Source organism: Merops nubicus, unplaced genomic scaffold (assembly GCF_000691845.1).
Source record: "Merops nubicus isolate BGI_N331 unplaced genomic scaffold, ASM69184v1 scaffold4540, whole genome shotgun sequence".
Lineage (NCBI taxonomy): Eukaryota > Metazoa > Chordata > Aves > Coraciiformes > Meropidae > Merops > Merops nubicus.
In genome coordinates, this window is record NW_008584692.1 from 1 (window position 1) to 16317 (window position 16317).

The following is a 16317-nucleotide window of genomic DNA, read 5'->3' on the forward strand; positions in this document are numbered from 1 at the left end:
CCGCTGCTCGCCGCGCTGCTCGCCGCGCTCGCCCACTGCCCCTGGCGCCGCGCTCGGGAGGGCGGAGGAAGACCTCGGAGCACGGTGCACCCATATCAGGGGATTGGTGTTGTGAAGTTCATTTCCCTAGGCGTTTAATTTTCATTTTTTCCAGGGATAGATTAACGCTAGGTCGCTGAGCAATCATAAGTGTAGACTTGTCTCAACTTCTACATGCTGGGCTATTTCGGCTCTATTTTCTTGGGCTGCCTCAGCTCTAGACTTGGTGTAAAGGACATGTAGTGTTTATGAGCTAAAGAGTTCACTTGTAGTTTGTACACTCGATCACTGTATGTGTTATAATGCTAACTCTTTATGGAAAGAAAAAAAAGCGTTCCCCACACCCAAGAAAAAAAACCCACAACCCACAACAGAACACCAGGCTCCTCTTTTCATTAACTTTTCAGTGCGATAGTAATGGAGTTCCAGCCTCAACAAAGTGAGCGCATTTTATGCTAGTCCACAGGCAGAGGAGGTCTGTGCAGCACAGTGGTAATCTGTTGGCAGGCACAAATTTCTTCCATTATATCAGAATTCGTTAGGCTGGTTTCAGTAACTTTGTGGTTATAAGAGGTGAGCATTTTGGCTTCAGGAGGCTGAGCTCAAAACAAACAGCGGGTGTAAGCCTGTGTGCTCTGTGTGTAGCTGGTGTATTTCAGCAGGTGCTTAAGAGCTGTTGTCTTACCTGCTTTGGGTAGTATGCCTAAGTTAAAAGACTTAATGGTTCTTAATGGTGATTTGTTGATTACTGCATGGTTATGGTATGCATCTTAGTAAGTCATTCTAGCACTCCCCTTTCTCTCTGCTAAAAATAAATTACTAATATTAGAACAGTTAAGTGATTATTCTTACTAGTAGCAAACAAGTTCACAGTAGCAGGCACTTCTGAAGTTTTTTCAACTGAAACATAGAAGATCTTTTCTGAAGTTTCTGCTTTACGCAACATATTTTTTTTTTTATTAAGCAGTGGACAAAAGAAGTGTTTAGACAAGTAAAAATGCCTAAAACTTTAGTGGAGCTGATGAGGAAATTTAGTTGCTCTTTAAAGCCTTCAGAAGGTGTAACTAGTGCTGTGTAGTGGCTAGTCACAATTCATAAAGCGCTAGTCAAACTTCTACTTGTTGGCTTGTCACGTGATATAGTAATGCTGCTTGAAACTTAATTTCTTACTGTTCTTTCTAGGTGACGTTTTAGTGGTGTGCTCTCTTTCTGGAATACTAATGTCTACATAGTACAAATAGAACCCTTTGGTTGCTTGATGTGTTTCAGAGCGTATTAGTGTAGTAGTACAGAGTCTTTAGCACTACAAGCTATAATTGAAGGAGCTTTTGCCTACTTTGGCACTATCAGAATACTTGAAATTACTAGGGATGCTATGGACATGTTAAGTTTGGGGTGGGAGGATTATGTTGGAAGCTGTAGAACAAGACCTTACAAGCATGTAGTGGTTGGAACAGATGTGAGGGAACTACTTAAATATTAAGGCTAAGAATTTTTACAGACACTCTGTGGAGATTTAGCAGTTATGAAATGGTAAAATAATTTGGAGATGGTGAGAACTACTTAAGAGTCAGTTAATTGATATGTGTATGCAAGATGTGAGACAGGTTTTCAACATTCTGAGCAAGATGCCCACGTAAAAGCAAACCTAGCTTACAGAGGTGCCCAAGCTCATGTGGCCTCAAGGAGTCCCGTGTAAGCTGTGGGGTCTACTCAAGGTGCTGAGTCAATAGTCTTTAACTGTGTGGGCCTGTGTGCTTGGCACTACTTGAGCAAGCTGACTAGTTGTGATGATGAGCAAACTAAATGCAATTGCAGCCTAGGCAATAGTTCTGGGTTTATTTGGTACTCCTGTAAGGTAGTGCTGGAGCTCATGCCTCTCATTGTCCTGGCTTCCAGTCTTTGTTTCTTAAGCTTTACTCCTACTCTTCTGCAGGGGCTTCTTCTGAGACTGGTGCTCTTGTCCTCGAAGCTCTGATGGTGCTCACAGGTGTGATGTTACTTGGGAGGGAGGAGTGGGCAGAGTGACTTTAAGCTCTTAACATCAGTCTTCAGCTTGTGTGACTTTTTAAAGTCATATGGCACATGCAATCTAAGATAACACAGACACGTAACTTAAAAAATGCTTCTTGTTAGCAGTGAAGCTTGGGAACGTGTTTGGCGTTCTAGTGAGTTTAGGAAGATCCTTTGTATGTTTAAAACAAGAGTTGTAAGCTTGCCTTGATTATCTTGAGTATTGTTCAGTTTAAGCAGCTTTGAATTTTTTTACAGCACCTGAGAACCCAGATTATAAATTATGTCTCAAAATTAGTCTTAAATTCTGGCTTTATAAAATCAAATCAGCCCTGTCTAGACAGGGCATGGTAGTGATTCTTATGAGTGCTTTAGAGGAGAGCTGTGGGGTCACTGTTGTATTTTTGTGGCTTACTTGCCGAATTGTTTTTAGGAAATGTTTGATGTCTCGCAGCAGCTATTGGTGTCTGCCCAGTCTCATACAGCATAAGGTATTGTCTGCTGTTTGTTTCATGTCTAAAAACTGTGGATAGTATCATGCCTGTAAATAACAAATCCTTTAATTTCTTAGTAAATTCCACATAATATTGTTGAATAAAATAAGGCTTGCAGGTTTAATTGCAAAGCTTTCCCTGGAGGAAGGACTAGCCTGTGGTCATCTTGTCCCCTTATGAGGGAGCCGAGTCCTCGTAAACTTTTGGGTCGAAGGCATTACTCTTACCGAGACCAGTTTAGCCATTTACTCATGTTTGACTTGAAGTAATGAAATATAAGAAGTGTGCAGTTACATTTCTTTGTAGAAGTGACTTCCTGCAGCTTGGTTCATTCAGACACATTGTCCGCTTTTTTCAGTGAGGAAATCTTGGCAATTACCTAAAACGCTCTGTCTCTGAATTGTTGTTCAGCTGCTGTGCAGTCTTTTTTTGTTCCCTGACTTCTACAGTAATCTTAAGAGATTTGCTCTTTGATAAAAGGTAAATATGTGAGTGATTGTGGGAGTTACTGAAGTTTTCTTATTTATAAAATTCTAATTTTCATTTTATTTAATGAAATAATAATGAATTACAAGCATGCAAGTAGTGAGTCTACTGCTAATGATGTGGGGAAGTTACCAAACTCTTAAACTCAGTACTTGGGAAGGTGTGATGCAATGCTAATTAATGCCTCCCAAGTAGGATGAATAACATAGGTAAGGTAGCCATTGTAATCCCTTTCTGAAACAGTGAATGCTTGAAGCCTCTGTTAAAGATCCCTTCCTCTAAACAGAGGAGTATGGCGCTGTCAGTAAAAGATTTCTGGTGTTACTAATGAGGCTGATTTGTACTTTTGCTGCTAGGAGGGGCAGCACAGGAAATGTGTAGACTTGCCTTGATACTGACTTTTAAGAGAGGTGGTGAGCATACCTGGCCAGCTACAGGCTACTGAAATGACACAGTTGTGGAGGATAGATAAGACTAAGGATAAGAGTCACTAAGACTATCATAAGGGGAAATCATGTTTTGTGTTTGCCAGTGATTTGAGGGAGTCTCATTTGAAGAAGACTTTTTCACAAATGAATATTCCTGGTTTAATTCCTCAAAAGGAGTTTGTAAATTTTACTGTGAAAGGCTCATAAAGCAGGATCTGTGGAATGGTGCTGGTTGTTTATTCACTCTGGACTTCATTTTAAAGAAAGTTCCTGTATGACTAAAGTAACTTTTCACAGTTAAATCGCACTGTGTTTTGTGCTGGAACTTTCCCTTAATTGCCTATGGTTATATCGAACAGAACAGGCAATGAGTGGCAAGGAGGGTTCAAGTTGCTAAACTACTCATGGCACAAGAAGGCCACATGAAAGCATGCATAAGTACTTCATATTTTTGTAGTAAATTGACTCATAGCAAGTAGAATTGTTTGTAGATGCATGTTGGACTTGGAAATCCTAATTTAATGTAAACCTGGTATAGGCTGTGAGCTGGATTACCCCTAAGACTTGAGGCTTTTAGTGATTTTTGACATTCTGTTAAAACAGTTTCCCTGCACAGTAGTTGAAAGGTGGTGGATCCTGGGAAAAGAAAAATGTTGTTATGCCACTGCTCAAACAGATGGCAAGGTCTACATTTGCAGTGCTGTGTGCATTGTTGTTTCCCCTGGGTCTGCCCCTGAACTTCCTCAGAAGTATGCAGGTATGAAATGACCTTCTTGAAGGAGAAAAATTCATAGGAGGTGCTGAAATTGTTCACAATCTGTAGGAGTAAGGACTTGCCTATTTTCAAGCCATCATACTCTTAATTTTGGTAGAAATGGTGGCTGCATAGTAGCAGGCTCCAAAGAGAAAGTTCTTAACAGAAGGGTAGCTATACTGTGGAACCCTTTGCTGTGAGATGTAGTAGCTATGAAAAGACTTAGGCACTTCAAGGGGTGGGGAAGCCCTTTATTTTTTCTGTGTATGTGAAAATATACCCTTTGGCCCAGAACTGGTGACACAAATAACTGTAGGCAGAGAATGTTCTGGTGATAACTTTAATAATGCTTGTCTTGCTCACAACTGTCTTGCTGTGCACCTAACACTTGTATCTTACTTATGGTGGTCTGTACTGGGTGGGACTGGTCTCTCTGGCCTGATCTGTTATGATTCAGGCAACATTTTTGCCTGAATCACTGGATTTCTTTTGTGGAAGGTTGAGATGAAGTTAGTGTTTAAGGCTTGTGTTGGTAACTGCTTTGAACTCGCTTTAATATGTCTAAATAAAGCACAGCTTTTCTTCAAGTCTGAGGTTTGTACGCATGTGTACCAGATCTCACAAAACTCTGCTGGTGTTGGTGGTTTCATTTGCTTAACTGCTCACAGATGCAGTTCCACTGGCTTGTGGAGCAAATGCTCAGTCTGAGTTCTTGCAAGGCAAACCACAGTCCCATCCCAGGGGGTGCAGCAGCTTGGTCTCTCCAATACTTCTACACAAAGTGCAGATTAAAAAACTAGTTGAAAATGTGTGATGGGGCTATGGCTGGTCTAATTTCTAGTGGTGGTGTTGCAGTTCATGCTTTGCAGAGACATACACATGTTCGTGAATGGTAGAGGACTCTGTAAACTCAAACAGTGAAGAGTATACTGATGCTAGCTACTTGTAAGCAAGAGTTTTTCCTGCTCCATGCCCTCCTGCTCCTGCCCTGTGGAAGCAAAGGATGTTACAGGAACTCCAGTTGTATTGAGCGTGTGTGCACAGCGTCGAGTTAGAGTAGGCCTTAATTTAAGGTAAGCTTAAATTAATAATGAGCTTCTTCCTTTAAAAGAAGCATAGTTTATAGGGCTGTTAAAGATGCTTCTGACAAAAGTTGAAACAACCTCCTCCTATCACACAATGTTCTTTCCAATAATAAATATGTTATCAGTTTTATTCTGCTAATACTACAGAATACAAAGAACAGTGATTACAACATATGGTACAGAATGCAGATGAAAGTGTGGAATCATAGAAGTGTTTAGGTCGAGAGAGACTTTTGAAATCAAGTCCAGCTGTTAGCTCACCACTGCTAAGTCTACCACTAAACCGTGTTCTGAAGCACCACATCTTTTAACTACCTTCAGGGATGGTGATTCAACTGCTTCCCTCAGCAGCCTTATTCAATGCTTGACAACCCTCTTGGTGAAGATATTTTTCCTGATATCCAACCTAAACCACCCCGATGCAACTTGAGGCTGTTTCGTCTTGTCCTATCACTTATTACTTGGGAGAAGAAAACAACACTCACATCACTATGACCTCCTTTCACATAGTTGTAGAGAATGAGAAGTCTCCCCTCAGCTTCCCCTTCTCCAGGCTAAACAACACCACTTCCCTCAGCTGCTCCTTTTAAAATTTGTGCTCTACACCCTTCACCAGCTTTGCTGCCCTTCTCTGGAACTGCTCCAGCACCACAGTGTCTGTCTTGTAGTGAGCAGCCCAAAACTTAACACAGTACTTCAGGTATTGCCTCACCAATGCCAAGTACAAAGCAATAATCACTTCCCTAGTTCTGCTGGCTACACTGCTTCTGTTACAAGCCAGGATGCTGTTGGCCTCTGGGCCACCTGGGCACACTGCTGGCTAATTTTCAGGTGGCTGTCAACCAGCACCTCCAGGTCCTTTTCTGCTGGGCAGCTTTTCAGCAGCTCTTCCCCAAGCTTGTGTTGCATGGGGTTGTTGTGACCCAAGTGCGGTATCTGGCACTTGGCCTTGTTGGACCACATAGCATTGGCCTTGGCCCATTGATCCAGCCTGTCCAGATCCCTTTGTGAAGCCTTCCTATGCTCAAGCAAATCAACACACCTGCCCAATTTGGTGTCACCTGCAAACTTACTGAGGGTGCACTCTGTTTACTCATCCAGATCATTGATAAAGATATTAAACAGAACTGGCCCCAGTACTGAGCCCTGGGGAACATCATTTATGACTAGCCACCGACAGGATTTAACTCCATTCACCACCACTTTTTGGGCCTGGCCATCCAGCCAGTCTTTTAACACCCAAAGAGTAGGTTCATGAAAACCACTAGTAGCCAGTTTCTCCAGGAGAGCGCTGTGGGGAATGGTGTCAAATTCTTTACTTTAGTCTTTAGACTAGGTAGGCAATGTCCACTGCCTTTCCCTCATCCACTGAGCATGTCCTCTTGTCACGGAAGGAGATCAAGTTAGTCAAGCAGGACCTGCCTCGTAAACCCATACTGACTGGGTCTGATCACCTGGTTGTTCTGTATGGGCCATGTGATGGCATTCTAGATGTTCTGCTCTTGATACGTTTTGTGTATTCTGTAGATCTGAACTTAATTAGGAAGAGCTGGTTAAAGGAAAAGATGCTGTTGTATACAGGGAGTCATGACAGTGAAAGCTTAGATACTGCAGTGACTTCAGTACTTTAATTAGGATTTTACCACTGTATGTGATGTGGCCACTGGTTCTGTTCTACACCACCACCTGTGGTCTGACTCAGCACTGTTCTGCTTTTCTGAGTTCCCAGGTCTTGGGAAGAGCTCTCGGTCCTGTCCATTGTGATAGTTGAAGCAAACAGAAGCTATGTAGTCTTCTTTGTCTTTTCAGCTGATGAGGTTTGCCACTCTTACCAGCAGAGAGTAGTGGTGGTCATGTATATATAAAATACCAGTAGGGCTTGGGGGAGAGGGTAGAAGAACATGTTGATAGTCTGGAAGGGTTGTCCTGGTACTAGAAATCTGAGATGCTGTGAGAGTAGCAAAGTGATAATGAAATTTTCCTTTTCCTGAGCTGAAGCCCCTTCCAGCTGATACTATTTTTGCCATTCCCTCAAAAATCAGTGAACTGAAATCAGTGTGGAGAGAGGGTCAGTGTTTGGGAAACCTCATGCAGAGGTCCTTAGTCTGTATTTGAAACTTAATAATATCATGATGCTTTCTTTTCCTGTGTCAGTATTGCAGAGTATCCAAATATTTCATGATACAAGAAGCATTTCCAAAAGAGATGCTGAACTCTTTGAGAAATTAATCATATATATCATTCAAACAAGATGATGTCAGACCTTGCTATCAAACTGGTGAATAATTTAGTAATTATTTGTTAGTTAGGCTTTTTAAAAGGCCCAAGTGTTAAATGCCAGTTAAGAAGAACAGTGACAGTAGCTGATGTTCCTGTATTGCTTGTGCCTGGCTTTGGTCAAAAATGTGTATTAATAATTTGAACAGCCCCTAAATACTTGTCAGAAAGCTCCCAGGAGAAGTTGCCAATAAGAATCATAGTCGGTGATAACTTTGACTTTTTTTTTTTTTTTAATCCTGAGCTTGATCACCACGATGGCTTGGACAGGTTTCCAGCACAACTGACTTCCAGCATTGTTCTCATAGGGCTTGATGTGTAAGCCTTGCCCTTTTCTCTAGGCTACACGTGTAGCTTTTGGGTTCTTTCATTACCCAACCCCTCCATCAGTGTTACACAATAGACACACGGTTTAAAAAATTAAAAACATAAGCCTTGAGAACATAGGATTCATTTAAAAAAAATTTTAATCTTAGGTGTCACCGAAACCCTCAGAGTTTTGCACCAAAATCTTGGCAACAGAGGTGCTACCTGGCAAGAAGAATTTTGTAACGGTTGAGTGCCAAGAGGTCGACAGGCAGGATTATATGGAAGTATGGCAGCAGAGATGACTAAAACTTTAAACAAATGATGTTCTTCTAATAAAACTTGAAGCTGTTTTTATTCAACTATAGAAGCAGTTGAATTGCCTTTTTTTCTGTTTGTGGTTCTGATAATCCAACATGTTTCTCATGAGGCAGCCTATTAATGTGCAGACGTGTATTAATAGAAGGTGGGCTGCACAGGTAGGATCTGAGAATAGTGTTAAATTGCTGCCAGTGGTTTGGATTTAGTGTTTAGCATTTTCTTGTTGAGAGAGAGCAAAACCAACTTCCAAATTGCAGTACTGTTAAAGAAAATTGCACATAGAATCAAAGAATAGTTTGGAAGGGACCTCTTAAGGTCCTCTAGTCCAATCCACCCCTTTTGTAATGAGCAGGGACATCTTCATAGAATCATAGAATGCTTTGAATTGGAGGGGACCTCTAAAGGTTATCTAGTCCAACCCCCTGCAGTAACAGAGACATCCCCAGCTAGATCAGGTTGCTCAGAGCCCCATCAAGCCTGGTTTTAAATGTTTGGAGGGCTGGGGCCTCTACCACCTATCTGGGCAGCGTGTTCCATCATTTCACCACCCTCATAGTAAAAAATTTCTTAAAGTCTAATCTAAATCTACCCTGCTTGAGTTTAAAACCATTGCCCCTCATCCTGTTGTTATATGCCCTTGTAAGCAGTCCTTCCCCAACTTTCCTATAACCCACCTTCAGCCACTGGAACGCCACCATAAGAGCAGGCTCTGGGGAGAACTTCTCCAGGCTGCAACCCCAGCTCTCTCAGCCTGGCCTCATAAGAGAGGTGCTCCATCCCTGTGATTGTTTTTGTAGCCATCCTCTGGGCCCTTTCTAACAGGTCCATGCCTTTCCTGTGCTGAGGACTCCAGAGGTGGACACGGTACTCCAGGTGGGGTCTCAGCAGAGCAGAGGGGCAGGATCACCTCTCTCCATCTGCTGGCCATGCTGCTTTTGATACAGCCCAGTACGTGAATGGCCTTCTGGGCTGTGAGCACACACTACTGGCTCATGTCCAGCTTTTCATCCACTGGTACCCCCAGGTCCCTTTCTGTAGGGCTGCTCTCTATCCCATCATCCCTCAGCCTGTATTGATAACAAGGATTGCCCCTACCCAGGTGCAGGAGCTTCCACTTGGCCTTGTTGAGCCTCCTGAGGTTCCCATGGTCTCACTTCTCCAGCTTGTCCAGATCCCTCTGGATGATAACCTGACCACACAGCTTGGTGTCATCTGCAAACTCGCTGAGAGTGCACTGGATCTCACTGTCTTTGATTCATTGATGAAGATATTAAACAGATCTGGTCCCAGCATGGACCTCTGATGAACACTACTTGTTACCCATCTCCATCTGGACATTGGGCCATTGACCACTACTCTCTGAATGTAACCATCCAACCAATTCCTTATCCACCTAACAGTCTACCCATCAATACTGTACCTTTCCAACTTAGAAGAATGCTGTGGGAGACCATGTCAAAGGCCTTGCAGAAGTCCAGATAGATTGCATCTTCCATGTGATTGGATTGCCCAGAGCCCTGTCCAGCCTGGCCTTGAATGTTTCCAGGGATGGAGCAACTACCACCTCTCTGGGTAACCTGCACCAGTGTTCACCACCCTCATCAAAACATTTTTTCTATCTAGTCTAAATCTACCCTCTCTCCAAAACTATCACGCTTTGTCCTATCCTGCTAAAAAGTTTGTCCTCATCTTTCTTACAAGCCCCTTCTGCACATGCTCACCATGAGACTGCTCAGCCTGTCTTGTTTGGATTGAACTTCTTTGCTGTAACTCTCCTAGACACAGAGCCTCTTAAACAGCTTAAATGTATTAAAACATTTAAGTTGATCAAAGAAGCATAGTTGCTCTGCTTACCACTGCTGTTTGTTTTGTGGTATCTGCCCTCATTCTTCAAATGTGATCCTGAACTTCATCTGGCCTTCACATGGGAAAGGATTCTGAAATAATATCATGTCACTTCAGTATGTTCAGAGCCACTGGGGACAGGGAGTGAGGAAGGGAATTGGTTGCTGCAACTGCAGTCTGTCTTTGAATAGCTAGTTGATACTTTTCTGTTAGATGGCTTCTCAGAAGTGGGTGGTAATGTCTGAGGACCATAATGAGATGTTCTTCAGCTGTAAAATTGCTGCTCTGTATTAAACTTTAGTATGTGAAAACCAGCTGTTTTCTTAACACAAGACTTTTTTTAAGTGGTAAATGATTTTTAGTGAGGTGTAGCTTGTAAAAGCATCCCTCTCTAAGCCGATGTTGCAAATTGTTAAACATAGTTTATGCAAAATTGCATATGTGATTGAGTAGTGATAGGTGAAATCCTATTTTAAAGGTAATCTTAGTGAGCCATTCAGATCCTTGATTCTGTTGATATTTAGTAGTGAAAGGAGGCTTTGTCTGTTTAAAGGGTGGGCAGGGTTTTGTCCCTTAAAAAAAAAAGGTAACATGATACAAAAAATAAAGTAAAATTTGGGGATGGCAGTCCCTTAAGTAGCAGCAACGCGCTGCGATACAGGATTGAAGTCTCTTGCTATTCATTGTTGTGCCCTTGTTACTAGTATATTTTTACCTTTGGATCGTAGCTACTTCTTAGATGCTGTAGTTGTTTGACTTCTGTGTAGAGGTAATTTATACTTACCTGAAAGTGCATAAAATTATGTCTAGCCTAATTGGATGGCAAAGTCTACAAGTAGATTGTGTCTTTGAGCTAGGGATGAAAAAGGGAATAAACCAGGATGAGATGTTTGCCAGAGGAGGTAACATCTGGCCAGGAACATCTGGTAGCAGAAGTTCTGGATAACATTTTGGCTCCCTTTGATGTTCCAAGCATGTAAACGTTCGTGATTTGGCTTCAGATTTAGCAGGAAATTATTGCCATAAAAGGGTGATGGGGAGCCTCATATTAAGCACAACAGATAAGGCTGTTAGGCGAGGGAAGGACGGACACATAGACATGACAACACACAGCACCAAAACCCCCCAACTGAGCATATTAGCTTGAACTTTTAATATGCCAAAGACTTAATGCAGTGGGGCAGATGCTAATGAACACGTTTTGGCTATATTTGTCCCAATTAGTACAAAACTTGAGAATATGTATGGAGACATCAGATTTCTCAACTGTGAAATTCCCATCTGTACTACAAAATGAGATGGTATCATATGTCATCAAACTCTGGTCTCCTGTGTAAAAGATACAGAGGGAGCATGGTGTGCTCAGTCACAGTTTTTGGATAGATGAAAATCTAAAAGCAGTCCATTCATGAAGTTTGGATGCTTTAAAGCCCCAAGCTTGTCCATGTAACGGATTCTGTAAAGCCCTTCAGTCTCTGTATGTGTGTTGGTATATGTTTAAGCCAATATATTGGTATGAGAACTTATTTAAAAATGCAGGGGGGGTGTGTGCCTGTGTTTGGAGGGAGCAGAGCTGGGAAGTCATGTCCTGACTACACCAGTAGTGCTTGGCCCATAAAGCAGCAGAATTGCATAAAGCTGCATTTCATGCTCATTCATTGTTTCCTTAGTCAGCCCCTCTTATGTCTGGTAGCTGGCAGCCTGGCAAGAAGTGCTGTGGTTTGTGTCTGGTTTTGTGCTAACCTGTTACTGAGGGGTACAGGTATGTTGGTTGTCTACCAGCAAGCCACCGGCTCTGAATGTTGAACTCCTCTTCTCTCTTGGTGGAGAGCATTAACTTCTCTCTTCCATCCATCTGTTGGCCTTTGGAAAATGCCATCTTGTTTTTCCTCCAAAAATCTCAACTTTGTCTAGAATTATCTAAGTTGTTTTTCTGGGCCTGAAACTGAACTCTATAGGATAAAAATGTTATAACAAGGATAACAGATGTCCTTACCAAGTACTTAATCTATTTTAGGTGCACACTTGACTCAAATAGCTTTTGTTCTATGGTTAAGCATTGCTGTATATTTGGAGTTTTGCCCAACATTGCAAGGGTTGTAGAATTGTGGATAAATGCTCAGTATTCTGTTAATTGTTTAGGCATACCTGAATAATCTTAGAAAGCTGTGCTGTCTTTGTATGGGGCTAAGGTAATATTCTTCCTAGCAGCTGGTGTAATGCTGTGGTTTGGACTTTGTATGAGAATGATGCTGATAACACACTGACAGTTTAGTAGTTGCTAAGCTGTGTTTGTAGAAAGTGAAGGAGTTTTCAGCTTCTCATCCTGCCCTGCCAGCTTGCAGTTTGTCTGGGCCTCGGCCAGTGGTGGTGAGCAATTGGACTGTGCAGCCTTTATTTTTGATATTTTGTTGTCGTTGTTACTGTTTTCCCTTCCTTTTCTGACCTATTAGTGTTGTTATCTCAATGCATAAGGCTTACTGTTTTGGGGTTCTTTTTCCCCAGTTCTTTCCCCCATCCCACTGGGGTGCTTAATTGCTGTCTGGGGTTCAACCACAACAGAAGCAAACTTAGACCATGTTTTTTTTTTTTTTTTTATTCTTTAAAAGTTATACTGAGCATCTTATGGTGGGAAAGAAAAAAAAAAAAAAAAAGAGAATCTGACTCTCTCCTAGGGGGAACTCCCCAAGTTTTACTGCAGCCTCGGATATTTCAGATAAAAATGCAGAAACTAATTGTCAGTTTAAAGTTCTCCAAGCTGTGGCTTTTGTTGAAATGTTAATTGCTATAGTATAACTGTCTCTGTTGGGAACTCCCTGGCCATTCTGCCAGAAGTCAGACAGACAGAGCAACCTGATCCAATACCAAGGTTAGCTGTTTTGAGGGATGATTGAGGTTAGTAGGAACCTTTGGAGGTTGTTTCATGATTTAGTCTTATTCTGCTCTTTTAGGCATGTTGCTCTATTGGTTGTACCCTGGGAAGCGATGCGATGATGCGTTAGTGCTGTAACCCCTCCGCAGCCACGTGTTAATCTAGCACAGGTTTTACCTCTGCCCTGGAAGATGGGCAGACTGGGGCTGATCTTTGGGAGACAGTTGGACTATTCAGGCACATAACTGAAATGACGTAGCTTCTCCTGAAGACAGGTGTTTAAATCACAGCAGGAGACTACATTTTATTAACTGAAAATGGTGGCAAGTGAAGCCTGGTTTGGGATTTTTTCCTTCAAGTTAAGAAGCTTAAGTGACCTCAAATAATTTTTATGCTTATTGATATAAGCATGCTTTTAACTGGTTTAAGTGAATTTGTTTTAAAGTGATCAACTGCAGTGATTAGTTATTGATTTAAATTGATTGCTAAGACCTTACTGACTTATTAACATCAGATAATATTTTTCCAAAAGAAGAAAAGGGACCTGGGTTCATAGGAGGATTTTCCCTTCTGTTGCCACAGTTGAACCACGTTGTTTGCCAGTTTTTCTAGTGATTAGGTAAATAGTAGCATAAATAAATATAAAAGTAGCACTGAGCTATACTATACCAGCTAGAAACTGGATATTTTCTTTAATATCCAAATAAATTCTCCCTTCTCAGATATCTATATATAGGTTGTTGAGGTTACAATAGGTCTGTCCTGCTCTACTTCATGGCTTCTCTCTTCCTCCTAAAAGTCTACATGGGCAACAAGGAAAGTGTTCTGTCTGAGATTCCTCACTCCAGGAGGTCACTAGGCCAAGGAAGTGAGATGCTGAAAGGAGTGTCTAAACTCTTTAACTTCTAAAAAGTTCTGCTCAGCCAAGATTTCTAACTTGGCTCTCTATTTTAAGAATTTCTGAACTGAAGTAGACATTCCTACTTGCCTTTCCTATTTCTATTGAAAAGGAATTGCTAACCTTTATAAAGAGGAGACTGTGAGGTAGAGCATTGGCTGCATGTAAATGAAGGCCCATGCTGTTCTGAATGCTGAAAAAAGTCAATGTAATATTCATCTAGAGCTTGTTAGTGATGGGATTAGCACACCTTGCAGAGAGAACTGCTGCATTTGTAATAGTACATTAAGGTACTGGTTTTTAAATGCATTTCAGTGACTGTATTCCACCTTTTTTTCCAGAAATGTTATGAACAAAAACAGTACAAAAATGGACTCAAGTTCTGCAAGATGATCCTCTCCAACCCAAAATTTGCTGAACATGGAGGTAACTGCAGACTCAAGATTATTTTCTCCTGTCATGAGCTTATAATCAGTCTATTTCGTACTTCTGGGAAAGAAAGGAGCCTGTTGCTGAGGATGTTTGTCTTTACGACTGAATAATTACTCTGAGTTTTCAGTCTTTGTGCATTCAGACCAAGTTTCCCACCCAGTTCAGTCAAACACCTCTGTGTGGTGGGATGAGGAAAATCAAAATACATGGTGGAAGCAGGCTATAGTGAAGATTCTAAGTAAGTTGCCTTTCTAGGCTTCTGGGTCAGAATGCTGGTGTGGGGTTTTCTTGTGTTCCTATTTAATAACAAGCCCAGCTTTTTCTTTTTAACTGTTATTACTACATGAAGGTGTTCTGCCAGAAAATTAGAAATCTTGTTTTTTTTTTTGTGAAGTTCATACTCTTAAGTTTTCTGTATTGTGTTCCAAATTGTTTATAAGGAGCAAAGTTAAGTAAGATTCTGTGGTCTTATTGTTGCATGGTTCAGCCAATCTTTCCTTCTGGTACAATAAATTTTTCTTGTTTGTCTGCTGTAGAAGCAACCCAACACTGAGTCTGCCATGTACTGTGTCAGTAAGATTATTTTCCTTTTTGACTTTGTCAAATCCTGGCAAAATGTTTGACTAACCTTTTGATGCTTCTATCAGTGTCTTCCGTTTCTCTGTCTTCATTACTACCCTAGAGGAAAAAAAGTCCAATTTTCTTGTTGGTTTGAAGCTTGAGTGGCATGTCCAGCTCTGACCTAATGAATTTGTTTCTCCTAGCACTTGTGTTTTTATAATATCTCGGTATACATCTGTCTGTTTTTGCTCTCGCTGCCTCTTAAACTTTTCCAGGACAACTAGCTGAGTTGGCAGTCCACATACTACATGGGCTCTGAGCCAGTAATGGCTTTGAAGCTTGGAAGCAAAGCCTGGAACGAACAGCTGAAGCAGAACTAAGCCAATGAAATGATCTGATGGGAAGCTGTACTGTTGTCACACTTAGCTTCAGAGACAAAGGATCTGAAAAAACTTAGTGGGAAAGTGGCAAACAGGTTGCTGTGGCTGGACAGTTATCTCCCCGGTGTGTGAAGGCAGGGGTAGGTTGCCCTCCTTCTCACAGTAAAGTGTCTTTTTCAAGTTTCCTGACATTACTGGGAAGGTATCATTCTAGCTTTCTCTGTTCTTACAGTGTGGATGTAGGACAAGTTAAAAGAAAAATCCTGGCTTATTTTGGGTTACCATTCACTTTAGGTGTCCTTTTACAGGAAATGTTATTAAACTGGTCTATCAATGAAACTTCAAACTGCAATTATGCTCACCCTTGAGATCATGGGCCTTTGCTATTATACAGAGGAAAAGCTTGCAAATGGAGGACCAGAGTACTATGATGAAAATGTGACTAATCTTCTGACAAGGGCCAAAACTAAGTGGTCTCTTGCTTAGCAGAAAAAAAAGCTGAATCTGCAACAACTTTCAGGTCTAGAGCAGCATTACATGCAACTTGTTTCCCAAGATGTTACTTGAATCATAGAGTCCTTAAGGTTAGAAAAGACCTCTTAAGATCAGGAAGTCTGACAGTCAGCCCAACGCTACCATGCCCACTAAACCATGTCCTAAAGTACCAGGTCTCCACATTTTTTTGACACCTTCAAGGATAGTAACTTCACCAGCTCACTGGGCAGCCTGTTCCAATGCCTCACCACTCTTTGGGTAAAGAAATTCTTCCTACTATGCCATCTAAATATCCTCTATTACAACTTAAGCCCATTTCCTCATGTCCTATTGCTAGTTATTTGGGAGATAAGACCAACACCCACCTCGCTACAACCTCCTTCCAGGGAGCTGTAGAGCGCAGTAAGGTCTCCCCTCAGCCTTCTTTTCTCCAAACTAAACAATCCTAGTTCCCTTAGGCACTCCTCATAAGTCACGTCTCCCAGACCTCTCACCAGCTTTGTTGCCCTCCTCTGGACCTGCTTCAGGACCTCAAGGTCTTTCTTATACTGTTGTGTCTAAAACTGAACCCAGTACTCAAGCTGTGGCCTCCCCAGTGCTGAGTACAGGGCAACAATCACTTCCCTATTCC

At 41.7% G+C, this 16317-nt stretch overlaps 1 protein-coding gene across 1 annotated transcript in view; it reads left to right on the forward strand.

Annotated features, from left to right (window-relative positions):
• Nucleotides 1-14160: 14160 nt before the first annotated feature.
• Nucleotides 14161-16317, forward strand: part of NAA16 (N(alpha)-acetyltransferase 16, NatA auxiliary subunit) — a 57284-nt gene continuing 55127 nt past the window's right edge. Inside the window, exon 1 of the mRNA XM_008944903.1 lies at nt 14161-14244. Within this exon, the coding sequence (XP_008943151.1) occupies nt 14208-14244 (37 nt within the window). The 5' untranslated portion in view covers nt 14161-14207. The remainder of the gene's footprint in view (nt 14245-16317) is intronic.